At 44.2% G+C, this 27,278-nt stretch overlaps 3 protein-coding genes across 13 annotated transcripts in view; 1 reads left to right on the top strand and 2 right to left on the bottom strand.

The window, feature by feature from the left end:
• Positions 1 to 455, bottom strand: part of LIN52 (lin-52 DREAM MuvB core complex component) — a 118,219-nt gene extending 117,764 nt beyond the window's left edge. For 2 of the 3 annotated variants that reach the window (XM_054447870.2, XM_054447872.1), the window contains exon 1: positions 397 to 455. In XM_054447870.2, the coding sequence (XP_054303845.1) occupies positions 397 to 427 (31 nt within the window). In that variant the 5' untranslated portion in view covers positions 428 to 455. The remainder of the gene's footprint in view (positions 1 to 396) is intronic. The other variant, XM_054447874.2, reaches the window with a different exon arrangement.
• Positions 456 to 895: 440 nt separating this feature from the next.
• Positions 896 to 25,587, top strand: ALDH6A1 (aldehyde dehydrogenase 6 family member A1). The gene is made up of 12 exons (XM_054447839.2): positions 896 to 1,043; positions 7,276 to 7,338; positions 9,673 to 9,747; positions 9,920 to 10,081; positions 10,310 to 10,388; positions 10,787 to 11,089; positions 13,306 to 13,427; positions 14,733 to 14,922; positions 15,425 to 15,606; positions 16,950 to 17,129; positions 17,389 to 17,487; positions 21,596 to 25,587. Exons 1-12 carry the CDS (start codon positions 996 to 998, stop codon positions 21,698 to 21,700), a joined length of 1,608 nt encoding a protein of 535 aa, XP_054303814.1. The 5' UTR covers positions 896 to 995; the 3' UTR covers positions 21,701 to 25,587.
• BBOF1 (basal body orientation factor 1) overlaps positions 16,392 to 27,278 on the bottom strand; it is a 50,637-nt gene continuing 39,750 nt past the window's right edge. For 6 of the 9 annotated variants that reach the window (XM_063651824.1, XM_054447833.2, XM_063651827.1 and 3 more), the window contains 3 exons: positions 26,638 to 26,739; positions 25,339 to 25,413; positions 24,941 to 25,175 (listed from right to left, as the gene is read on the bottom strand). In XM_063651824.1, coding sequence (XP_063507894.1) covers positions 24,941 to 25,175; positions 25,339 to 25,413; positions 26,638 to 26,739 — 412 coding nt within the window. Of the gene's footprint in view, positions 17,622 to 24,940; positions 25,176 to 25,338; positions 25,414 to 26,637; positions 26,740 to 27,278 lie in introns of those variants that run through there. The other 3 variants (XM_063651825.1, XM_054447835.2, XM_054447834.2) reach the window with 2 other exon arrangements.

The following is a 27,278-nucleotide window of genomic DNA, read 5'->3' as shown; positions in this document are numbered from 1 at the left end:
TCAATCAGAAGAGAACTGATCCTTTCAATGGGATACCCCAAGGAGAAAACTACAGTAAGGCACGTCCTCCAGTAACATCTCCTCCTCGACCCTCAGCCTCGCCCAAATAGAGATAAGGAAGGGACAGGGCGACCCCCTGTCCTTTTACCCAGAATGAGTCCCTCCCTTAGTGCCCTCCTCCACACGCCTGGTACAGAGCGGGGAAACTGGGCACCTCCGGAGCTGTTGTGAAGAACCGGTGAGCTGAAGACGGCGATGGATCTCAAGAAAAAAAATAAAAGGGAAAGGAGAAGAGCCCAAGAAAGAAATGTATGTTCGAGGGGCAGAGACAGAGTGGATGTTCCCAGTAGAGCAAAGAAGGAGGCTGCAGGCAAAGATCTCTAAGCCGGCTCTTACCGTCTGTGGGAGACGCCATCTTCCAACCCATGTCACGTGACGTGGCCAACCGTCGGCGGGAAAACGAGGATCCATAAGCCACGCCCCCAAAGAGAAACCCTATCCCCAACTCGCCGCCCAGTCTCATTCCCTCGCCTCATAGGGCAATCTTTGCCTAGCCCCTCCCCTAATTATAGCCACGCCCCTTACTCAGATGTTGAGGTGGAGCGACTGCAAAATTCTTGGAGGGTCTTATTTACTTTTTTCAGTGAGGGGGTGGGGCCTCGGTTCCGCCCTTGGCCAATCGGAGTTCCAGGTTAGGGGGGCGTCTTCCCCGTGTGCTCAGTATGGAGTGTCCAAGTCAGGGGCGTCTTCTCTACCTCCGCCTACGTCATTGGCTGAGGTGGCAGAGGGCGAGGGCATTTTCGTTCCTAACCAATCACTTATCTCCAGGACGGGGGTGTGAGGGGAGGAATCAGGTGTTAGGACCAGTGATTGGCTGGAGAAAATAGTCCTCCCCACCAATGACGAAGCCTGGCAGGATGGAGGGCGAGGCCTGGCAGCTGTAGTGCTTCTGGGCAGTAGAGGCGCGGGGTGCGGAGCTAGGGCGGCCGAGAGCCATGGCGGCGGTAGTGGCGGCGGCGGCAGCGCGAGCCCGGATCCTGCAGGCGAGTGAGGGTGGTGCCAAGGCACCATGAAGCTAGGAATTGGATCCTTTCCGTCCGCTCCCTAAGCCATCCTCGGGCGGGACCACCTTCTTGGCCCAACCCCTTTTTGGCCAGACCTCCTGCCCGACCTGTGCGGCCCTGTCCCAGGCCCAGCCCTCACTTCATACCCTCCCTGGTCCCGGATCCAACCCTGGGCTGTTACCCTTGGCCCTCTACCCTTTTACTCCTAAGGCTCCTCTTTTCTGGCTCTCGCCCACTCTCCTTCTCCAGTTCTGCCCGCTCACTGCTGTCACTCTCTTGCCCTCATCTCTCCATCCGCCCACCGTCTTTCCCTTTTACCTCTGCACCAGCCTTCTCTCTCTCCCCCAGAAACTACTCTTTTTGGTTACTCTGTCCCCTGCCGTGAGCGTCCACTTTGCCATTGCTCCCTTCCCCCACCCTACTTCACTACCCGTGGTGATCTGAGGTAAGGGGGAGGGGGGACGCGAGGGGCGAGGGTCAGTGTATGAACTTTGAATTTCCTTCTAGAAGTGGACTCTAGATTTTCACCAAAGGCAGCCATTTGCTAAGCTATTTTCCCTAAGTGTGGCTCTTTGTATTTTCCATGGACTGGCTGTCCCCTTTCTTGCCAAAACTTCGAGTTAAACTTTCTCTCAGCTAAGTTACAGTTTACATAGATAGGGCACATCTACATAGGGTAGATAAGGGCACACAGTTAACGCTACCAGTATGTTCCATGTACGTTCAAGGTACCAAACATCTTTAAAACAGGTGATAGAAAGTGGGAGCCAGGTAAGACAAGAAGTCTAAGTTCCCACCCCAAAATCAGCTCTTCTAGTGCCACACACCCTCATCTCTGCACTTGGGGGATTGAGTCCTCTCTGAAGCCAACCTAAGGAGAAATGGTAAAGCTACAGGAGTTGCATGCCTGAGGCCTGTAATCTCCAACTCTGTTTATAGTCTTTCCCCTGTTCATGGCCTACCAAGGATTTAGAGTATAAGGCAAGATTTACCGCAGGCAAGAAACAATCTGCAAGAAACAACAGTGCCCTTCTTATTCATTACATCCAGTCTGAGAATTTCCTCTATATTGCTGAGCTTTTAGGTAATATTAGTATTCACCAGGTTTCAGTGAGTTCTAGTACAGAAACTTGGGCATTTTTAAGATTCTTGGCATAGTCAGCAAAGATTCATGTTTAAATATGCTATTTAATGGGGACGGTAGAAAGGATGAGTTTGAAGGGTTTGGCAGATGGTCTGGCCTCACTCATATTTCTTGCTGTGATCCTCGTTCTGTTCTAGTATCTTTTTTTAGTAGCAGGAAAACAAAGTTTCCACCCTGTATTTTTCTTACCAACTTCTTGAAATCTTTTACTGAAATTGGCTTTTTTCCTTTGCCTCCTCTTGCCCTCCCATCACAATGAGTCATTGAGAACCTTAAGAAAGTATTTTGCCCTTTTCCATCAAGGAGAAGAATCTCTCTTTCCATGTACGTTATTTCAGAAACAGACACTATGTATTTTCTGATTCATTTGGAGAAACTTCTGAAGTGACCTGGAAAAGAACAGATAGAGTAATCCTCAGCCAACTAGGAGTTGTAACGTGACTCTTTGATTAAAACTTTCATTAAAAGTAGCCTACGGGCCAGGCGCTGTAGCTCCTGCCTGTAATCCCTGCACTTTGGGAGGCCAAGGTGGGTGGATCACCTGAGGTCAGGAGTTCGAGACCAGCCTGACCAACATGGTAAAACCCCTTCTCTACTAAAAATACAAAAATTAGCCAGGTGTGGTGGCAGGCGACTGTAATCCCAGCTACTCAGGAAGTTGAGGCAGGAGAATCAGTTGAACCCGGGAGGCGGAGGTTGCAGTGAGCTGAGATCGTGCCATTGCACTCCAGCCTGGGTGACAGAGCAAGACTCCGTCAAAAAAAAAAAAAAAAAACCTCGATTTTGGCAGCCATGAATATTAGAGAACTATCAAAAGGATTTATAAAGGAGAGAGTTCATGTTTTCAATTATTTTAAGTATTCAGCTTATTTTTCTCTGCCACGAAGAGTAGTCAAACTTAACCTAAAACCTCTCTCTGCTCCTTGTGATATTATCACTCCCATGCAGAGATAAAGGAATGTTCGAGACAGGGTCTCACTCTGTCACCCAGGCTGGAGTGCAGTGGTGCAATCACAACTCACAGCAGCCTCGACCTCCCACACTGAAGTGATTCTTCCACCTCAGCCCTCCAAGTAGCTGCGACAACAGGTCGTGCCCCCATGCCAGCTAATTTTTGTATTTTTTGTACAGACAGGGTTTCACCATGTTGCCCAGGCTGGTCTTGAATTCTTAAACTCAAGCTATCCTCTCACCTCAGCCTCTCAAAGTGTTGGGACTACAGGCATGAACCGCTGCACCTGGGCAAGAAAATTACTCTTAAAGAGATGTAGCGACTTCCACTTTCGGTGATATGGTTACCAAACTAGTAACTGATGGGGCTGAAAATTCAGAACTTAAGTCTTGCCGTCTCTTTCTATGTTAGGCACTGACATAGGCTTACAGTAAAATGCTCACTGAAAGCTCCTTTATTGTACTGCAATAAGTGATAAATAATAGGAGTATCTGGGATACTGGGGAAAGAGCCAAGTGTTGCAGGACTGGCAGGCCATGAACCAGGAGAGGAAGGAGTTCCTGATATAGCAAGTAGGAAATAAACATCTAGAGAGCAGCAGTTTGGGTTGACTGGCCACAGGATAGTTTCTTCAGCAACAGTGCTAATGGGCGTTTCTTAGGAAATAAAAGATAGAAGATCGAACCTGTCAAAAAACTATATGAATATGTTCTAGTATACCAGATGTAGTGCTTTTTACATCCTCTTAACAGCAGGGAGGCTGTATACAAGTGAAAAAATAAAATTTAAGTGGCCTAGAATGCTCAAGTTGGCTGATCAGTGCATTGTCTGCCCTATAATGAGAGTACTGAAACAATATCAAATGATTGCTTGGCGAGTACTCATTCTTTCATTGTGCAAAATATTGCTTACTAAGTACTTACTATCTTCCAGGAATTGTGCTAGGGGCTGGGGACACAACAATCTAGTGACCTCAAAGGAGAGAAAGTTAATCATTAGACACGCTATTATTTCATAGCGTGAGATGAGAAATAAAGGAATTTGGGTGCTTTATGAGCTTCACAATCAGCTGCTTACCATAGACCTGAGGTTGAGACTTACTAGAGAAAGTGATGATGGCTGAGTGGGGACCTAAAGGAGTGGGAATGAGCCAAGGAAATTAGATGAAACAGTGCCAGGCAAGAGAGAGCAGCATGTGCAAGAGCAAAGAAAGCAAGACACACGTTAAATTGCAGGAGCATAGAGAACACGGAGGGAAGTAGCCAGCTATGTAACTAGAGAAGCAAAGATACTATGTAGCGTTTTCTAAGCAACATCAAGGGGATTAGTCTTTATTCCAAGGGCAGTGGAAAGCCAATGAAGAATTTTAAACAAGGGAATAATCTGACCAGATTTATGTTTCAGAAAGACCCTCTGATTATGGGATGGAAACTAGATTCAGAAAGTTTAAGAGTAGGCTGGGTGTGATGGCTCATGCCTGTAATCCCAACACTTTGGGTGGCCCAGGCAGGAGGATCACTTGAGGCTAAGAGTTCAAAACCAGCCCTGGCAAGATAGGGAGGCCCCATCTCTACAAAAAAAAATTTTTTTAATTAGCTGGGCATGGTGGCATGTGCCTGTACTCCTAGGTACTTGGGAGACTGAGGCAAGACGATCGCTTGAGCCTGGGAAAGTGGTTGTGTGCATCTGTGGTCCCAGGTACTTGGGAGGCTAAGGCAGGAGGATCACCTAAGCCCTGGAGATTGAGGCTACAGTGAGCTGTGGTTGTGCCACTGCACTGTAGCCTGGGTGAGAGTGAGACTCTGTCTCAAAAAAAAAAAAAAAGAAAGAGCTTAAGATGAGAGGCTGAGAGATGTGTTAGGAAGCTATTACGGAAGGTCAAGTGAGAGACGACGATGGTGTAGACTGGGATAATGGCAGGACAGCTAGAGGTGAGTGATGGGTTTCAAACAATTCTAGGACAGATTGCCAGGAGTTTTTCGATTCCCTGCGGAGAGAGAGGGAGGAATTGGAATAGTATTTGGGTTTCTCCTTCGGCAACTTGGTAAAGAGTAGCCCTATGTATCGAGAGGTGGGCTATAGGAGGCATAGCGAATTGGCGAAAGGAAGATGCAGAGTTTAGCTTTTCCTTTTGTTTTTTTTGTTTTTTGTTTTTTGTTGTAAAGATAGGGTCTTGCTCTGTCACCCAGGCTGGAGTGCAGTGGCACAATTGCAGCTCACTGTAGCCTCAATCTCCGAGGCTTAGGTGATCCTCCTGCCTTAGCCTCCCAAGTACCTGGGACCACAGGTGCATATGACCGTGCCCAACTAATTTTTAAAATTATCCCTAGAGGTCAGATATCGTGGCTCACGCCTGTCATCCCAGAACTTTGGGAGGCCAAGGTGGGCAGATCATTTGAGGCCAGGAGTTCGAGACCAGCCTGGCCAACATGACAAAACCCCATCTCCACTAAAAATACAAAAAATTAGGCCAGGCGCAGTAGCTCATGCCTGTAATCCCAGCACTTTGGGAGGCTGAGGCGGGCGGATCATGAGGTCAGGAGATCGAGACCATCCTGGCTAACATGGTGAAACCCCGTCTCTACTAAAAATACAAAAAATTAGCCAGGTGTGGTGGCGGGCGCCTGTAGTCCCAGTTACTCAGGAGGCTGAGGCAGGAGAAAGCGTGAACCCGGGAGGCGGAGCTTGCAGTGAGCCAAGATCGCACCACTGCACTCCAGCCTGGGCGACAGAGTGAATCTCCATCTCAAAAAAAGAAAAAAAAAATAGCCAGGTGTGGTGGCACATGCCTGTAATCCCAGCTACTCAGGAGGCTGAGGCAGGAGAATCGCCTGAACCCGGGAGGTGGAGGTTGCAGTGAGCCGAGATTGCACCATTGTACTCCATTGAGTGCAGGCAGGTCTCAAATTCCTGAATGCAAGTGATCTTCCCACCTTAGCTTCCCAAAGTGCTGGGATTACAGGCGTGAGCTACTGTGCCCAGCCACCTTTTTTTAACATGTGCCTAAGTAACATCCAAATAGAGATGTGGTAAAGATAATTACGTGGGTATCACCTGAAGAGGAAAATTCTGGCCAAGGACTAAAGAGTTGGGCATCATCAGGATCTAGATAGTTAAGCCATGAGAGTTGATAAAATCACCTAAGGAGCATATACAGAATGAGAAGAAAAGAAGGCCTAGCACCAAGCCTTGGGAAACTTAAAGAGTTAATGGTGGCCTGGCGTGATGGCTCACCCCTGTAATCTCAGCACGTTGGGAGGCCAAGATGGTCAGATCACCTGAGGTCAGGAGTTCGAGACCAACCTGGCCAACATGGTGAAACACTGTCTCTACTAAAAATACAAAAATGTGGCCAGGTGCAGTGGCTTACACCTGTAATCCCAGCACTTTGGGAGGACGAGGCAGGCAGATCACTTGAGATCAGGAGTTTGAGACCAGCCTGGCCAACATGTTGAAACCCCGTCTCTACTAAAAATACAATTAGCTGGGTGTGGTGGCACTGCCTGTAATCCCAGCTACTCAGAAGACTGAGGCAGGAGAATCACTTGAATCTGGGAGGTGGAGGTTGCAGTGAGCCAAGATTGCACCACTGCACTCCAGCCTGGGTGACAGAGCAAGACTCTGTCTCAAAAAAATAATAATAATAATAAAAGCAAATTAGCTGGGTATGGTGGTACGTGCCTGTGTTCTCAGCTATTTGGGAGGCTGAGGCTTGAGGCTGCAGGCAAAGATCTCTAAGCCGGCTCTTACTGTCTGTGGGAGACGCCATCTTCCAACCCATGTCACGTGACGTGGCCAACCATCGGCGGGAAAACGAGGATCCATAAGCCACACCCCCAGAGAGAAACCCTATCCCCAACTCGCAGCGCAGTCTCATTCCCTCGCCTCATAGGGCAATCTTTGCCTAGCCCCTCCCCTAATTATAGCCACGCCCCTTACGCAGATGTTGAGGTGGAGCGACTGCAAAATTCTGTATGGCGTTTGAGAGAAACATCAAGTCTTTTTCCATACCCCCACAGTAGCTTGTATAATATTAAGCATATAGTAGCTATTTGCTAATTTTTAAATAACTTTCTGCTCTCATTTATCAAAATAATCCTTCTTTTGCCTCACAGGTTTCTTCCAAGGTGAAATCCAATTCCACCTGGTATTCAGCATCTTCCTTCTCTTCTTCAGTGGTGAGTTTATTTGGCATAGAGGTTGACTTCTGAGAAAGAATTCAGTGTAGTTTTGGGTATCTCTATCTTCTTTACATAATTGTCATCAGAGTGTATGTGAAACTTTCTAGTTTTTTCCTCCTTTTGGATTATTTCCCTCCTGAAATGGATTACCATGTCAAAAGATACAAACATTTTCATGGCTTCTAGAGGTTCTGCTGACCCTGCCAGATAGTTGTCTTCTTCTTAATGACCTTTAGAGTGGTTTTTACAGATCATCTGTCTGTCAACCACTTCCAGCATCTAAAATTTAATAAATAAGGACTATTGCTCAAATTCTTTCCACACAGAAGTATGCACACACTGTACCACAGTAGATCACCATTTTTTGGTTCATAGACGGCTTTAAAAATTTTTTAAAAAGCACTTTGGGAGGCTGAGGCAGGTGGATCATGAGGTCAAGAGATCGAGACCATCCTGGCCAACATGGGGAAACCCCGTCTCTACTAAAAATACAAAACTTAGCTGGGTGTGGTGGCACGCACCTGTAGTCCCAGCTACTCTGCGGGCTGAGGCAGGAGAATCGCTTGAATTCGGGAGGCAGAGGTTGCAGTGAGCCAAGATCGCACCATTGCACTCCAGCCTGACGACAGAGCGAGACTCCGTTTCAAAAAAAAAAAAAAAAAAAGATTAGTGAAAGAGGCCGGGTGCGGTGGCTCACGCCTGTAATCCCAGCACTTTGGGAGGCTGAGGCAGGTGGATTGCCAGAGTTCAAAAGTTCGAGACCAGCCTGGGAGACATGGTGAAATCCCATCTCTACAAAAAATTAGCCAGGCGTGGTGGTGCGTACCTATGGTCCCAGCTCCCTGGGAGGGTGACGTAGGGGGACTGCTTGCGCCTGGGAGGCGGAGGTTGCAGTAAGCCAAGATTGTGCCACTGCACTCCAACCTGGGTGACAAAGTAGACTCTGCATTAAAAAAAAAAAAAAAAAAAAGTTAGTTAAAGTGAGCTATATCTCAGAAAAAAATACATAGAAACATTTTTAAAATCTTTTTTTTTTTTTTTTTGAGATGGAGTCTCACTCTGTCACCCAGGCTGGAATGCAGTGGCGTGATCTCAGCTCACTGCAACCTCCGCCTCCCAGGTTCAAGCGATTCTCCTGCCTCAACCTCCCGAATAGCTATGATTACAGTCGCACACCACCAAAACCAGTTAATTTTTGTATTTTTAGTAGAGACAAGGTTTCACCATGTTGTCCAGGCTGGTCTCGAACTCCTGACTTCAATTGATCCACCTGCCTCGGCCTCCCAAAGTGCTGGGATTACAGGCGTGAGCCATTTGCCCAGCCAAAAATCTTTTGATCATAAAGGTAATACATGCTCACAGTAATGTAACAGTCAGCTGGGCCAAAAAGTCATAATAGCTAATCTTTGTTAACAGAGTTGCTGCTTTTTTAGTATAAGCTTCATAATATCGTGTTTCCACTCATGAAGTTCCACCGTGAATAGCAGGGAATTTCCCATTCTCAGAGAGACCACAGTATTGAGAGGCTCTGCCACATCTTAATATATACTATAGTCTGGGCACGATGACTCACGCCTGTAATCCCAGCACTTTGAGAGCCTGACACGGGTGGATCACTTGAGCCTAGGAGTTCGAGACCAGCCAGGCAACATGGCCAAACCCCGTCTCTATCAAAAGTACAAAAAAATTAGCTGGGCATGGTAGCATGTGCCTGTAGTCCCAGCTGCTCAGGAGGCTGAGGTGGGAGAATCACCTAAGCCCTGGGTGTTGAGGCTGCAGTGAGTCATGATCACGCTACACTCCAGCCTGGGCAACAGAGTGAGACCATGTCTCAAAAAAATAAAAAATAAGAAATAAGGGCCAGGTGCGGAGGCTCACGCCTGTAATCCTAGCACTTTGGGAGGCTGAGGTGGGTGGATCACCTGAGGTCAGGAGTTCGAGATCAGTCTGGCCAACATGGTGAAACCCCATCTCTACTCAAAATACAAAAATTAGCTGGGTGTTGTGGCGGGTGCCTGTAATCTCAGCTACTCGAGGGGCTGAGGCAAGAGAATTGCTCGAACCCAGGAATCAGAGGTTGCAGGGAGCCAAGATCACACTACTGCGTGCTCCAGACTGGGGGACAAGAGCGAAACTCTGTAAAAAATACACACACACACACACAATAGATAGGGATATTATGTGTCTCTTTCCTAGTGGTAACATTTCTAAAGACCAGAAGATTCCATTATCAACTTGTTTTCTTTCCTTCTGGTGCAAGGGAAAGGGAAAAGCAAAGCAATTAGCTGATACAAAGTTTCATGTTTTTGTTTGTTTGTTTGTTTTTTTCAGCCAACTGTAAAGCTCTTCATTGATGGGAAATTTGTTGAATCCAAAAGTGACAAATGGATTGATATCCACAACCCAGTAAGCGAAGCTGCTTTGGGACTTCAACTTATGAGCCTAGAATTCTAGGGACATGATGGGCAAGAAGGGACCTGGGTGTCTGTTGTAAAGCACATAGTGCCACTTCTGTGACTGGATGTACAGTGGAGAAGGTGAGTTGGGCAAAGGATCATGTGCTTATTTTTCTCATCAGGCCACCAATGAGGTCATTGGTCGGGTCCCTCAGGCCACCAAGGCAGAAATGGATGCAGCCATTGCTTCCTGCAAACGTGCTTTTCCTGCATGGGCAGACACTTCAGTATTAAGCCGCCAGCAGGTCTTGCTCCGCTATCAACAACTTATTAAAGAAAACTTGGTATGAAATCTGAATGGTATGCTTTTCCAAACTGTCACCTAGGGCATGTTTGTCACTCTCACAGAGACCTTTTCAGCCACCCTCCCTTACTCTGCAGTATGCAGAGATGTTGATCATGGCTCTCTCCCTTGTACTGCATCTCCTCCAGTCTTATTCTTCCTTGGCTACCTCAGAATTTAAAAGAGGAACATTCTTGCATTAATTTCTATTTGTGTGTCTTCTCTCTAGAAAGAAATTGCCAAGTTAATCACATTGGAACAAGGGAAGACCCTAGCTGATGCTGAAGGAGATGTATTTCGAGGCCTTCGTAAGCTGGGAGCCCCTTATGGGACTTTTGGGAAGGAGCAAAGGAAGATGGGAGGCAAAGCTCGCAGAATGGGAGGTTGCTTCTTCCTTTATATAGATTTTGCCATCCCATGATATCTTTTTTAATACTTGTGAAAAATGGCAGTATTCAGTATCCCTAAGACTGATTTACTTTACTCTTTACTCAAATGATCTTCCAGTGGGTATATACATATCACTGTATTTTTCCCATTCAGAGAATCTCACTTTGCAGAAACTCTTAACTTGGAAGGGCAAGTCGGTGTACCCTGCGCCCCTTCATTGGCCTGAGCCACTTCCTGTCCTCAGGGCTGAAGAGAACAGGACAAAGCTAACTAGTACACAGTGTAGAGAGCTGATGGCCTGACTTCTGTATTCCAGAGGTGGTTGAGCATGCCTGTAGTGTGACATCCCTCATGATGGGAGAGACCATGCCATCCATCACCAAAGACATGGACCTTTATTCCTACCGTCTGCCTCTGGGAGTGTGTGCAGGCATTGCTCCATTCAATTTTCCTGCCATGATCCCCCTTTGGATGTTTCCCATGGCCATGGTGTGTGGAAATACCTTCCTAATGAAACCATCTGAGCGAGTCCCTGGAGCAACTATGCTTCTTGCTAAGTTGCTCCAGGATTCTGGTGCCCCTGATGGAACATTAAACATCATCCATGGACAACATGAAGGTAACTGCCCTTCTGCATATGGCTACTTAATCTGGCTACCAAAAAATCAAAGTGTTGAGTGATGACTGGATGTTTTAGGATAAGCAACCTACTTGTAAGGAGGAAAGGATTTACTCATTTTAACCTCCATGTTTGTTGATGATTTTGCCATCTTTGTGCGCCAAGGTAACTGATTGGGGAATAGCAGTGCTTGTTGCCCTACAGTATATATTGGGACACTAGAAATCTGGATTAGGGCTAGACACAGATAAGATTAAAAAGAAACTTTTTTCTTCAGTGTGAAGAGAATACATGAGGATATTTAATTCAGAGAATTTGCAGATCTCAGAGATACTGAAGGCCTTCTAATTCATGTAATAATAGCTAATACTTAAATAGTGCTTCTGTGTTTCAGGCACCGTTCCTAGTGCTTTTTATCTATTAATCTTTATAATCACCCGTTGAGGTAGGTATTATTTTTCCATTTTGCAGAAGAGAAAAATGAGACATAGTGAAATTAATTAGCACAAAGTCACAGTGCTAGAAACCGTCAAAGCCAGGATGTGTACAGTGGAGAAGGTGTACAGCCAGGAAGGCTGACTCTGATTTTTGCTTTTAAAAACTATGCTATATTACTTCTCACATGAGAACACAATAGTGTCTGAGTGTCCCAGTACATAGTCACCATTAAGGAAATATTGTTTTTCTTCTTTTTGAGATGGAGTCTCCCTGTGTCGCCCAGGCTGGAGTGTAGTGGTGCGATCTTGGCTCACTCTACCCTCCGCCTCCCAGGTTCAAGCAATTTTCCTGCCTCAGCCTCCTGAATAGCCGGGATTACAGGCATGTGCCACCGTGCCCCACTAATTTTGTTATTTTTAGTACAGACGGGGTTTCACCACATTGTCCAGGCTGGTCTCAAACTCCTGACCTCAGGTGATCCACTCGCCTCAGCCTCCCAAAGTGCTGGGATTACAGGTGTGAGCCACTGCGCGCTGCCTATTGTTATTCTTAAAGGACAAAAAAGAAGGGTTCAGTATTCAAAGGCTGTTATTTTGGAGGAAAATAGGAGTTGCAGCCTTCACAGTTAGATTAAGGCCGGGTGCAGTGGCACACATCTGTGATCCCAGCACTTTGGGAGGCGAAGGCAGGCGGATCACTTGAGCCCAGGAGTTCAAGACCAGCCTGGGCCATGTGGCAAAACCCCTGTCTCTACAAAAAAAATACATAAATTAGCCAGGAATGGTGGCATATGCAGGTAGTCCCATGAGGTGGGAAGACAGCTTGAGCCTGGCAGACAGAGGTTGCAGTGAGCCAAGACTGCACCACTGTACTCCAGCCTAGGTGAAACAGTGAGACCCTGTCTCAAAACAAAACCAAACAAAAGTTAGATTAGAAGTGGAAATTCTGGAATAGCACATGAGAAAAATCATGAAAGGAAAGAGGCTAAATAGAATTTATTTATATATATATATTTTTTTGAGATGGAGTTTTGCTCTTGTTGCCCAGGCTGGAGTGCAATGGCACGATCTCGGCTTACTGCAACCTCCGCCTCCTGGGTTCAAGCAATTCTCCTGCCTCAGACTCCCAAGTAGCTGGGATTATAGGTGTCCACCACCACGCCTGGCTAATTTCTTTGTATTTTTAGTAGAGACAGGGTTTCACCATATTGGCTAGGATGGTCTCGAACTCTTGACCTCAGGTGATCCACCTGCCTTGGCCTCCCAAAGTGCTGGAATTACAGGCATGCGCCACCGTGTCCAGCCGGCTAAATAGAATTGAAAAGAAACAAGGAGAGAACTTCACAATGAGAATCCAGTATAGAAAAACAAACACAGGCCTGGCGCAGTGGCTCACACCTGTAATCCCAGCATTTTGGGAGGCCGAGGTGAGTGGATCACGAGGTCAGGAGTTCAAGACCAGCCTGGCCAAGATTGTGAAATCCTGTGTCTACTAAAAATATAAAAATTAGCCAGGCATGGTGGTGGGTGCCTATAATCTCAGCTGCTTGGGAGGCTGAGGCAGAGAATTGCTTGAACCTGGGAGATGGAGGTTGCAGTGAGCCGAAATTGTGCCACTGCACTCAAGCCTGGGCAACAGAGCGAGACTCTGTCTCAAAAAAAAAAAAAAAAGAAAAACACAGGAAAACTTCAAATCCATAGCAGCAGGGAAAGGGGAAATTTGCCATGTTGAGAATCCATTTGCTCCTTTGTGAGTGATCATTTATTTTCTTCTTAAAGCTGTAAATTTTATTTGCGATCATCCGGACATCAAAGCAATCAGCTTTGTGGGATCCAACAAGGCAGGAGAGTATATCTTCGAGAGAGGATCAAGACATGGCAAGAGGGTTCAAGCCAATATGGTGACTTCTTATTCCTTTTTTCTCCAATCTTTGTTCTATGTATGAAAATTACCTAGGAACAGACCTTCAGCAGAGAGGCCACTCATCCCACTCCAATGTCAGTGTTTCTTTCTTTTTTTTGTGGCAGAGTCTCTCTGTCGCCAGGCTGGGGTGCAGTGGCATGATCTCGGCTCACTGCAACCTCTGCCTCCGGGGTTCAAGCGATTCTCCTGCCTCAGCCTCCCAAGTAGCTGGGACTACAGGCACACATCACCGTGCCCGGCTAATTTTTCTATTTTTTTTCAGTAGAGACGGGGTTTCACTATGTTGGCCAGGATGGTTTCGATCTCCTGACCTCGTGATCTGCCCGCCTTGGCCTCCCAAAGTGCTGGGATTACAGGCGTAAGCCTTACCATGTCCTCCTGAATGTCTTCTCTTTAATCATGAACCTTTCGAGGAGTTTCATTCTAAGTTACGTTAATCACTTTTTTTTTTTTTTGAGACAGAGTCTTACTCTGTCACCCAGGCTAGAGTGCAGTGGTGCCATCTCAGCTCACTACAACCTTCACCTCCCGGGTTCTAACAATTCTCATGCCTCAGCCTCCTGAGTAGCTGGGATTACAGGTGCCTACCACCACACCCAGCTAATTTTTGTATTTTAAGTAGAGACAAGGTTTCACCATGTTGGCCAAGCTGGTCTCAAACTCCTGACCTTAAGTGATCCACCCACCTTGGCCTCCAAAGTGCTGGGATTACAGGCATGAGCCACCATGCCTGGCCTCTTTCTTGAAATTCTATATCAAGAGGACTACTTTCTGTTTTGCCTTTCAGCTGGTTACTGGCATTATTGCTGTAAGGCTGTAAGTTCTTTTTTTTTTTTTTCTTTTTTTAACTTTGCTCTTCATATAACTGAAAAACCCAGCAGATAATAAATTCTTTCTGGTTTTTTTTTTTTTTTTTTTTTTTTTTTTGAGACAGGGGTCTTACTTTGTCACCCAGTCTGGAGTACAATGGTGTGATCTTGGCTTACTGCAACCTCCGCCTCCCAGGATCAAGTGGTCCCCCTACCTCAGCTTCCCAAGTAGCTGGGACCACAGTCTCGTACCATCATGCCTGGCTAATTTTTTGTATTTTTTGTAGAGATGGCATTTCACCATGTTGCCTAGGCTGGTCTTGAACTCCTGACCTCAAGTGATCCTTCCCACCTCAGCCTTCCAAAGTGCTGGGATTACAGGCATTAGCCACCACACCTAGTCCACTGCTTAATTTCTTAGCTTAATTGTATTTGGCCAAGGAAGACTCATGTGCTTTCTGTATTTTTTTTAGGGAGCCAAGAACCATGGGGTAGTCATGCCAGATGCCAATAAGGAAAATACCCTGAACCAGCTGGTTGGGGCAGCATTTGGAGCTGCTGGTCAGCGCTGCATGGCTCTTTCAACAGCAGTCCTTGTGGGAGAAGCCAGGAAGTGGCTGCCAGAGCTGGTGGAGCGTGCCAAAAACCTGAGAGTCAATGCAGGTAATCAATCACCTGACTTGCCCCCTTAGATTTTGCATCTGTGGCGCTAAGCTCTTGGGTTCTATCACTGGCCTTGGCCAGTGGGAGCAATCATGTCTATTCTTGCCATTTCCTCTCTTTATACTGTACTTGTCATTTGGATTCATCTTGTTAGCAGTTTTTTTTTTTTTTTTTTTTAAGGCAGAGGCTGTCTGTCACCCAAGCTGGAGTGCAGTGGCACCATCCTAGCTCATGGCAGCTTCAAACTGTTGGGCTCAAGTGATCCTCCTGCCTCAGCCTCCTGAGCAGCTTGGACCACAGGTGTGCACCACCACCTGGCTAATTTTTTTATTTTTTGTAAAGATGAAGTCTCACTTTGTTGCCCAGGCTGGTCTGGAACTCCTGGGCTCAAGCAGTCCTCCTGCCTTGGCCTCCTAAAGCTTTGGGATTACAGGCATGAGCCCTGGCAGCAGTCATAATTTATGTTAATGAGGACCTTAAATTCTTCTGTGTTGTTTTACAGGAGATCAGCCTGGAGCTGATCTTGGCCCTCTGATCACTCCCCAGGCCAAAGAGCGAGTCTGTAATCTGATCGATAGTGGAACAAAGGAGGGAGCTTCCATCCTTCTTGATGGACGAAAAATTAAAGTGAAAGGCTATGAAAATGGCAACTTTGTTGGACCAACCATCATCTCGAATGTCAAGGTGAACAACTTTCACTTCACAAATATGAGAGCTGAAGGCGCCTTAAAGGCTATAGAATCTCATCCCTCTAATTTATTACTGAAAATACCTAATGACTAAGACCTCATCTCTTGCCAGGATTGATCGATTATTTTATCTGGAGTCTGAATGAGCCTCCCCTTCTAACTCCCAACCAAACTCATTCCACTATACCAGCAGTCTGCAAGCTTTCCATAAAGGGATAGATATTTTCAGCTTTGCAGGGATATAGTGTCTGTTGCAACTAAACTCTGACATTGTAGTGTGAGATCAGCCATAAACATTGTCTGGCTGTGTTCCAAAAAAATGTTATTTATGGACACTGATATTTGAATTTCATATCATTTTATGTAAGATTAAATATTTTTTTCAACCATTTAAAAATGCAAAAACCATTTTTAACTTGGGCTGTACAAAAACAGGCAGGAAGCCACATTTGGCCCACAGGCTATAGTTTGCCAAATGCTATCTTATCTTATACTGGTTTGTTAATATTTTCTCTCCCCTCTCCCTCTTGCTGCCTAGCTTATGGCTACTGCAGTGTCTCAATCAGTATATCAACCACCCAATATTTATTGAAAGTGACAAAAATAATTGACTTGTCAATTTTTATTTATCAAAACTTTGAAAGTCTCTCAGCTAACATGACTTAAAAATTGAGGTTATGAGGCGTTTTTTGAAATTCATATATCCCTACTATAATAGTGAATCATCAAGTGTTGAATGTAAGTGCAGTAGAAATTATGAAATCTCTTGCCACAGAACCATACAGAAAAATCCGTTTATTAGCAACAAACATTAATTACGTGGTGAAGGATGTTCTGAGTGTCTGCGACCTGATATCAAAATATAAACATACAGACATATTTGGGAGGCAAAGGAGTGAATAAAAATGGATTATTTATGTTACAGAAAACAGCATGGGGTTTCTGTAAAGAGAAAAATTATCCTGGTATATTTACTATAGATTGGATTTATAAAAAATAAATTTTCATGTAACTTTTTGATAACAATTGGATGAAACAAGTTGTTCAGGTATTAAAAAGGCAGCTGATGATGGGTCATGAACTGAAGATACAGTCCCTTAAAAGAAATGTGGTTATTGTTGATAGGAATTCCAAGTTGTTTATATGATTGGTAACTTGGAAGATGGAATACACTTGAGAGAGGACTTTTTTTAAAATAGGTGATTTGAAATGAAAAGAGATTAGTAATATGAAAGTTGTCCATGTAAATGATGTGTAGTAAGTGAAAGCACCAAATAAGCATAAAATACTCAGAATCCAAAAAGCTGACTTCTTTTCTGGATGCATCACTCCTGGCAGCCAAATATGACCTGTTACAAAGAGGAGATTTTTGGTCCGGTTCTTGTGGTTCTGGAGACAGAAACATTGGATGAAGCCATCCAGATTGTAAATAACAACCCATATGGAAATGGAACTGCCATCTTCACCACCAATGGAGCCACTGCTCGGAAATATGCCCACTTGGTGGATGTCGGACAGGTTTGTGAACAGAATTTTTAAGAGATTCTTATATCCATTTACTATTTCCTAAGAGGAAACAGTAAATAATGGTGAGTCATTGGTTTAAGATTGCCCCATGACCTCCCACATTGCCCCATTTCTTCCTCACGAATGAAAGTTCATGGGGTAGAGGATAGGGTGGAAGGTGGGTATTTAAAACTGGTCTCTGATGCCTTTGTGCTTCTAAATGGAGAGTTCCTTTGTCCTTAGGATATGACACGGATTTCTTCTGTTTTAGGTGGGAGTGAATGTCCCCATTCCAGTGCCTTTGCCAATGTTCTCATTCACCGGTTCTCGATCCTCCTTCAGGGGAGACACCAATTTCTATGGCAAACAGGTAACTTTTGAGTTAAAATTTTTGTCTTTTCCTTTAAGAAATTTTCTTAAAGATATTCAGGAGCAAGGATTCTGCAAGGAAGGGCCTGCCAGCAGCATCTGTGAGGTCATAATCAGTGCTTCTCAGAAGGTTCCCTAAAAAAGATTTAAAAGTTAACAAAATTTTGCCAAAGCTGCTTCTTCCTGAATAATTCAAAGCAACAAAGTTTTGAGGAAAGAGCCTGGGGAAGTCCAAACCTTTGTATATGCCATTTCCTGAGCATGTGACCCTCTTCCCCATCTCTCCCCTTTCATCTGACTAACTCCTAATCATCTGTCATGTCTCACTTTAAAAAATGAGCTCCTCCAGAAAACCTCCTCCAACTGCCACCACCCCTCCCTCAGTGCTGAGTGGTGTGACCCCAGTGTGTTCCCATTGCACATATTTTTCTGTAATAGTTATTCATTTACAAAAAATGTTATTGAGCACCTTCTTTGTAGCAGACATTATTATTACTATTATTATTATTTTTTTTTTTTTGAGACGCAGTCTCACTCTGTTGCCCAGGCTGGAGTGCTGTGGCATGGTCTTAGCTCACTGCAACCTCCGCCTCCTGGGTTCAAGCAATTCTCCTGCCTCAGCCTCCCGAATAGCTAGGACTACAGGCGCCTGCCACCATGCCCGGGTAATTTTTTGTTTTTTAGTAGAGACAGGGTTTCACCATGTTGGCCAGGCTGGTCTCGAACTCCTGACCTCGTGATCCGCCCACCTCAGCCTTCCAAAGCACTGGGATTACAGGTGTGAGCCACTGTGCCCAGTCTGTAGCAGACATTATTTTAGGCACTATGAATACAGCACTGAACAAGAAAAGTAAAGCAGATCTGGAACCAAATTGCCTGTGTTCAAATCCCAGCTAAGCCAGTTATTAGCTGTCTGACTTTGGGGGATACCATTAATTTTTTTTTTTTTTTTTTGAGACAGAGTCTCACTCTGTAGCCCAGGCTGGAGTGCAGTGGCACAATCTCGGCTCACTGCAACCTCTGCCTCCCAGGTTCAAGCAATTCTCCTGCCTCAGCCTCCCAAGTAGCTGGGATTACAGGTGCCCAACACCACACTCGGCTAATTTTTGTATTTTTAATAGAGATGGGGTTTCACCATTTTGGCCAGGCTGGTCTCGAATTCCTGACCTCAGGTGATCCGCCCGCCTCAGCCTCCTAAAGTGCTGGGATTACAGGCGTGAGCCACCGCACCTGACCGGGATACCTTCTTTATGCCTTAAATTTATTCACGTATAAAAAGAGTAACAGTAGTACCTATGTATTTCATAACATTGTAAGGATTGAATTATCACTATTGGCCAGGCGCAGTGGCTTACACGTGTAATCCCAGCACCTTGGGAGGCTGAGGCGGGCGGATCACCTGAGGTCAGGAGTTTGAGACCAGCCTGGCCAACATGGCAAAACCTCCTCTACTAAAAATAAAACAATTAGCCAGGTGTGGTGGCAGGTGCCTGTAATCCCAGCTACTCGGAAGGCTGAGGCAGGAGAATCCTTTGAATCCGGGAGGCAGAAGTTGCAGTGAGCCGAGATTGCACCACTGGACTCCAGCCTGGGCAACAGAGCAAGACTCCATCTCAAAACAAAAAAAAAAAAAAAAGAAGAACTATTGCCACATCGGCCAATAGGTGCATATGTCCTAAGGCAGGAAGAAGCGTGGCACATTCAGACAGCAGAAATGGGCTGGGGCACAGTGAGCAAATGAGAAGAAAAGGAAGAAATGAGGTTAGAGAGGCAGGCAGGGGTTGAGTCATGTAGGGCTCTTTAAGCCGTTTAAAGAAGCCCTCATCACACTGTAGTTGTTATTTACTTATCTGCAGTACCTGGCACAGAGCAGGCTGCCCAAACATTTGTTGAACAAATAGGCTAGGGGAAGTTCTTTCTAGTCGTAGGACTAGAGCCATTTTGAAACCTTCATTAATAAGTTACATGTTTTGCTATACAAGTCTCCCCTTTTATAGGTTAATTTTTTTTTTCTGTGCCAGCTGTGTGCTGCCAGAGGGCGGGGGATGTGGGGCTTTTTTATTGTATTTATTGATGTTTGGGTTATTAAAAAATTAACAATGGGATTGCATAGCATTATGACAGTGTGGCCAAATGGTTAAGAAGTCAACACTTTGGTATTTGGAGGTTGATTATCTAGTTTGTATATTAGTCACAACTTTTGGTTTTTTGTTTTCGGGTTTTTTTGATGGAGTCTTGCTCTGTCACCCAGGCTGGAGTACAGTGGCATGATCTCGGCTCACTGCAACCTCAGCCTCCAGGATTCAAGCAATTCTCCTATCTGTGCCTCCCGAGTAGCTGGGATTACAGGCACGTGCCACCACGCCCGCCAATTTTTGTATTTGTAGTAGAGACAGGGTTTTGCCATGTTGGTCAGGCTAGTCTCGACCTCCTTACCTCAGGTGATCTGCCTGCCTCGGCCTCCCAAAGAGCTGGGATTACAGGAGTGAGTCACTGCACCCGGCCTAATCACAGCTTTTGCAAAAATGACTAATTTGATACTAGTAACATTTCTTTTAAGCAAAACAGAGTACAACTATTGTTTAAAAATTGTTTCCCGCCCACCCTCTCATTTATTTTTTTGAGATGGGAGTTTTGCTCTGTTGCCTAGGCTGGAGTGCAATGGTGCAATCTCGGCTCACTTGCAACCTCCACCTCCCAGGTTCAAGCAATTCTGCCTCAGGCTCCCGAGTAGCTGAGATTACAGGCATTGGCCACCACGCCCAGCTTTTTTTTTTTTTTCTTTTCCCAGTAGAGACGAGGTTTCCCCATGTTGGGCCAGGCTGGTCTCGAGCTCATGGCCTCAAGTGATCTGCCTACCTCAGCCTCCCAAAGTGCTGATATTACAAGTGTGAGCCACCACTCCTGGCTGCACCCCCCAGTTTAATTATCATAAGTTACTCTGATAATCTGGTAAAATGTCATTCTAGCTTGCTAGTAATTATATAAGTGTTAAATCTGCACAATATATTCTTTTTTGCTCAAGCCTACTCTTATAAACTATATCTATCTATATAGAGAGAATTAAATATGCTGAATTTTTGGGCTCACATGTTATAGGTAATTTAGAAGTGAATTTGTATAATGTCAGACATTTTACTTTCGATTTGTAAGATACTTTGGGTCTGCCACTTCAATATAGAGCTCATGATCTCTGATAATTATCAGAAATGGCCGCTGGGTGCAGTGGCTCATGCCTGTAATCCCAGCACTTTGAGAGGCCAAGACTGGCAGATCACCTGAGGTCAGGGGTTCGAGACCAGCCTGGCCAACATAGTGCAAGCCGACATGGGCTAATCTGAAATTAGCCCTTCTCTACTAAAACTACAAAAATAGCTGGGCATGGTGGCACACACTTGTAATCCCAGCTACTCAGAAGGCTGAGGCAGGAGAATCACATGAACCTCGGAGGCGGAGGTTGCAGTGAGCCAAGATCACACCACTGCACTCCAGCCTGGGCAACAGAGCGAGACTTCTTCTCAAAATAAATAAATAAATAAATAAATAAATAAATAAATAAATGGCCTACTATATAATGGCTGGGGGCACAGTGGCTCACACTTGTAATTCCAGCACTTTGAGAGGCTGAGGAGGGCGGATCACTTGAGGCCAGGAGTTCGAGACCAGCCTGGCCAACATGGTGAAACCCCATCTCCACTAAAAATACAAAAATTAGCCAGGTGTGGTAGCAGGTGCCTGTAATCCCAGCTACTCATGAGGCTGAGGCAGGAGAGTTGCTTGAACCCGGGAGGCAAAGGTTGCAGTGAGCTGAGATCATGCCACTGCACTCCATCCTAAGTGACAGAGCGAGACTCCATCTCAAACAAAAAAGAAAGAAATACTAGTTTCAGCATAATAATGATGCCTAAGGTTTGATTGTTTACTATCTGCCAGGTATTATGTTAAATGTTTTAGATCAGTTATCTTATGAACAACATATATTGGATTCTGATTGCATTTCTCAATTAGGAAAGTGAGTAGCACTTTATAATACCTCCTTCAAAAGCTAATTAAAAGAAGAATCATGAAACCCCAGAAATATATGCTAACTTTTTTTCTGTTTTCCTTAGGGCATCCAATTCTACACTCAGTTAAAGACCATTACTTCTCAGTGGAAAGAAGAAGATGCTACTCTTTCCTCACCTGCTGTTGTCATGCCTACCATGGGCCGTTAGAAACAAGTTTGTTTAAGACTGACTCTATCCTGAGTAATCTCCCTTTATTTTTGACCAGCTTCATTTGTCAGCTTTGCTCAGATCAGATCTATGGGATTGGAATACACTGTAACTAAAATCTTCCTCAGGACTATTACCCCTGCAAAGTTACTATAGGGAACTGCCTAGTGTAACAATGAAACCAGATTTCTCACTTGCTCTTCATACTTCTATTTTTGAGGTAACTGTTGTAACTATGAAATGCTTATCTGAAATTAGTGCTTAACCGGATTTCTAAAAATTATCCCCTTTTCTGATGATTTGAAGGGGAGAAAAGCCAGTGTATGTAAAGAAAATGTTCCGGCCAGGCATGGTGGCTCACACCTGTAATTCCATCATTTTGGGAGGCCATGGTGGGCAGATTGCTTGAGCCCAGGAGTTGAAGAACGTGGCGAAACCTCGTATCTATTTAAAAAAATTGAAAAAGTAAAAAAAGAAAAGGGAAAAAAATTTTTTTAAAGACGATGTTCCAATAATTGCAAGAACTCTTAGATGGGGAAACAGGACAGAAATAACTCACTGCTTTTGGTTGATCCTCAGACATAGCGCTACCTAAATGCCACTGGGAGAGACCTCCTGCAAAGTTTTCTTTAGCCCCTCTTTTATCCCACAATACACAAGATATAATCCATTTTTATATATCCCAAAGTTGTGGCAACAGCTTCTTTCTTTTCTGCTCAATGCCACTGTGTTTCCTAGTAATTCATGACCACTATTAATTCTACCATTGTCGCTGCTCCTGCTTCTTAAGATCACTTCTCAAGGATACCTCAGTAAGGAATGGATAAATCAACTTTTTGTTATATGTGCCAAGTACTAAGTTTCAGGGTTCTCTTCAGCAATCATTAATTAATGCTTCAGCCATTAATTCAGATGCAAATAATTTTCTTTTTTCTTTTTTTTTGAGATGGAGTTTCGCTCTTGTTGCCCAGGCTGGAGTGCAATGGCACGATCTCAGCTCACCACAACCTCCCCCTCCCAGGTTCAAGCGATTCTCCTGCCTCAGCCTCACTAGTAGCTGGGATTACAGGCATGCACCACCATACCCAGCTAATTTTGTATTTTTAGTAGAGACGGGGTTTCTCCATGTTGGTCAGGCTGGTCTCAAACTCCTGACTTCAGGTGATCCGCCTGCCTCCCAAAGTGCTGGGATTACAGGCATGAGCCACCACACCCGGCCTGATGCAAATAATTTTCTTAGAAAATTATTTCAAAAGTTATTTTAGGTCCAGAAATCAAGGAGTGTTCCAACCATGAAAATGGGTTAGACACCTGCCTTAAGCAAATCTAACCTGCTATTACTTGCCAAATTTTATATATTCTTTTCTCTTGCCTGTATTTCTAATTAGTGATTTTTTTAATGAACAACACTTCATGTACAGCAATTGACAGGGCCTAAGAAATTTCGAAGCTTTTCATGACATAAAGTGGTTAAAAAAAAGAGAAATGCTCTGACAGTCTTCTTCTGCCATTAGTTCAACTGCCTTTACGCTGTTGTTTTTTTTTTTGAGATGGAGTTTCGCTCTTGTTGCCCAGGCTGGAGTGCAGTGGCGTGATCTCGGCTCACTGCAACCTCTGCCTCCCGGGTTCAAGCAATTCTTCTGCCTCAGTCTCCTGAGTAGCTGGGATTTCAGGCATATGCCACCACGCCTGGCTAATTTTGTATTTTTAATAGAGACTGGGTTTCTCCATGTTGGTCAGGCTGGTCTCGAACTCCCGACCTCAGGTGATCCGCCTGCCTTGGCCTCCCAAAGTGCTGGGATTACAGGTGTGAGCCACCCCCAGCTGCCTTTATGCTTTTTGTTTCTTTGATATATCTAAACTTAAGGTCAGAATAGAAATTCATGTGCTGAACAAAATGGATTCTTTTTGCAGTACCAGCCTAATTGAATCCTCTTTTTATTTTCCTGCATCCTTACTAGTCACTTTGATAGTGCTAACTAACCTACACTATGGGGGTTATTCATGAATTAAGGACGATAAAAAAAAAAAGACCTTGAAAATGTTTTGTACCCTGTGGATTTGAGGCTTATTACTACCACCTGGCTGGATAAAATGTCAAAACCTTCAATCACTTAAGGTGACTGGAACTTTTGTAAAATACACTTATGATCCTACTGGGCCTTTTTTCTTTTCTTTTTTTTTTTTTTTTGTGCTTTCCTAAATATGAGGCAATAGAAATTTATAATTTGAGACTACAATGCCCCTTGTTTTAGCTCTTATCACAGCTGGCAACTAGTAGTGATATTTTTTGTTGTTGTTTTGTTTTGTTTTGAGATGGAGTCTCACTCTGTTGCCCAGGGTGGAGTGCAGTGGCACGATCTCGGCTCACTGCAACCTCCGCCTCCTGGGTTCAAGTAATTCTCCTGCCTCAGTCTCCCAAGTAGCTGGGATTATAGGTGCATGCCCCCACGCCCGGATAATTTTTTGTACTTTTAGTAGAGACAGGGTTTCACCATGTTAGCCGGGATGGTCTCAATCCTGGGTCTCATGCCTGGGATTACAGGCGTGAACCACCGCGCCTTGCCCTGGTAGTGATATTTAATCCAATCCAACAACTATAGGCTGGGTTAAATAAAAGGTCATTATTGTCTATATTCCAAGTGGAATTAAATGTAGTCACAGAGACTCCTAACATTTTCCTTATATTTAAGGGAAATCACTTATTAAAAAACACACTAATCAGAATTGTGCTGCTCTAATTGGAAACAACTCATCTGGCCAACTATTTGCTCAGAGTTTCTTATTTCTTAGATGAAAAAAACTCATCAGTTATATTCATGTGATTGCAGCTAAAAAGTCAGTATTTTCTTTTCTTTTTGTTCTAATGTGGCTTCATTTGAAATTTCTCAGATTTTACATTGTACTAATTGATTATGAATAACAAATTATAAATTAAAAACTCTTAAAGAGAAAAACTTGGCTTAAAAAAATCATTTCATATTTCCTTATAAGCCTTTGCCCTCTAGGTTGTAATGACTCTGACTTCCCACCTGTGATGGAAAGCCGAGAGTCACAAGGTCACTATGTTTACTCTTACATAAAAGATAGTACACATTTTGGCTAGGCTGCTTACTTCAAAAGGCAACCTATAGGTTTCCACACAAAAAGAGGCACACATTTGCATTTGCATTAGTATAATATGCATTTGTATGGATATTGCTTTAAAAATTTATGTAATCTACTAATGCTATTTATTACTCATTCCACTGATCCCTGAAGTCTCTTAACTGGTAGAGAAAATAACTGTGATTTAGCAAGAAGCAACATGGGGAAGGGTGACAACAATATGTATTGTTTGATTAGATACAGACTCCTTACTGTGTCAGGCTCTTGAGGTCCTTTTGGAATAGTGGGTAGCACCACTTTACCAGAAGAGTCTGATATTGGAATTTGCTGGGTGATGAAGATTTTATCTTGAAGCTTACTTTCATCCCTGCAATAATGACAAAACAACAGAACCGTCAACAACTCTACACACACGAAACCTGGTTTAGAATAATAGACTTGTCATATTACTTTCAATTAGCACATTCAAGATGCCCACAGGAACCATCGTGTTGGGCTCATGTTTATTACTTTAGCAAGAGAGCTCTTACCCAAATTCCTTTGTTTCCCCACTGTCAGAAACAACATAGTCTGGAACTGGAGGCCTAGAACTCTGGTTGTATTTCCTGTAGTGGGTAAAAGTCAACAAAGATAATGAATGAGGCAGGGTCTCCTCATGCCTTCATATTTTCTTTTTGTATTTTAATTATTTTTTATTTTTTATTTTTGTGGGTGATAGTAGGTATATGTATTTGTGGGGTACATGAGATGTTTTGATACTGGCATGCCATGTGAAATAATCACATCATAGAGAATGAAGTATCCATCCCTTCAAGTATTTATCCCTTGTGTTACAATCCAATTACACTCTTTTAGTTATTTTAAAATGTACAACTGGCCAGGGGCAGTGGCTCATGCCTGTAATCCCAGCACTTTGGGAAGCCGAGGTGAGTGGATCACCTGAGGTCAGGAGTTTGCGACCAGCCTGGCCAACATGGTGAAACCCTGTCTTTACTAAAAATACAAAATTAGGGCCGGGCACAGTGGCTCATGCCTGTAATCTCAGCACTTTAGGAGGCTGAGGCGGGCAGGTCACCTCAAGTCAGGAGTTCGAGACCAGCCTGGATAACATGGTAAAACTCCATCTCTACAAAAAAATACAAAAATTAGCCAGGCATGGTGGTGGTGCCTGTAATCCTAGCTACTCGGGAGGCTGAGGCACAAGAATCACTTGAACCAGGAGGCAGAGGTTGCAGTGAGCTGAGATTGCACCACTGCACTCCAGCCTGGGCAACAGAATGAGACTCCTTCTCAAAAAAAAAAAAAAAAAAAAAAAAAATTAGCCAGGTGTTGTGGCACATGCTTGTAGTCCCAGCTACTTAGTAGGCTGAGGTGGGAGGATCACTTGCGCCTGGGAAGTGGAGGTTACAGTGAGCTGTGATTGTGCCACTGCACTCTGGCCTGGGTGACAGAGTGTGACCCCATCTCAAAAAAAAAAAAATTTACTTATCTTTGCAAACCAATAAAATCTTAATATTGTTATGTTTCTCTTCAGTTGCCACTCATTCAGCTGAGCAATATTGTAACTTCTTAATAAGCACTACCTTAAACATCTAAGATGAATCTTTCCCCTCCCCCTTTAATTCCAACTCATTTCATTTTCATGCTCATTCATTAATCTCCCATTCTTTATCTCTGGGAGCTGCAGTAGTTAAGCAGTAGGGCCTTTTTATATTTTCTGGTCCTTTCCCGTCCCTTTAGTTCTAAGTAAGAAAAATAAGTTTATTGTTCCTAAGTGGTTTCTAGATTTGATAACAACTTGGTATTTCACTGCAGAAATAGGGAGTTACCTAGAAGGACAGCCATTCATTTTTGCAAAGAGCAATCGCAATACTTTTTCCTTCTGCTCCCAGGTCAAATCTCCAATATCCACATTTCCTTCAATATGTGTCCTAAAGAATTTCAAAGGAAAAAAGTGTGAAAAGGAAAAATGTGGTCAAATAGGCTTCTCTTCTTTTTAAAAAATATATAATGGGTAAACATAAGATAAATTCCATACCATAATTGAATATTATGAAACAACTACAGGCCAGGCGCAGTGGCTCACACCTGTAATCCCAGCACTTTGGGAGGCCAAGGCGGGTGGATCATCTGAGGTCAGGAGTTTGAGACCAGCCTGGACAATGTGATGAAAACCCATCTCTACTAAAAATACAAAAATTATCCGGGCACGGTGGCAGGTGTCTGTAATCCCAGCTACTCGGGAGGCTGAGGCAGGAGAATCGCTTGAACCCAGGTGGTGGAGGTTGCAGTAAGCTGAGATCGCGCCACTGCACTCCAGCCTGGGAGAAAAGAGTGAAACTCCGTCTCAAAAAAAAAAAAAAAGAAAGAAAGAAAAAAAAGAAAACTACAAAGCAAACTGTCCATCACAAAATCATAAAGTTGATAAGGACAGCAATATACTAGCCAATCCAAAATGTTACATATCATA

This window comes from Pongo pygmaeus, chromosome 15 (genome assembly GCF_028885625.2).
Source record: "Pongo pygmaeus isolate AG05252 chromosome 15, NHGRI_mPonPyg2-v2.0_pri, whole genome shotgun sequence".
In the NCBI taxonomy this organism is placed as follows: Eukaryota; Metazoa; Chordata; class Mammalia; order Primates; family Hominidae; genus Pongo; species Pongo pygmaeus.
The sequence above is the reverse complement of the archived record's forward strand: the minus strand, read 5'-3'. Positions and strand labels throughout refer to the sequence as shown.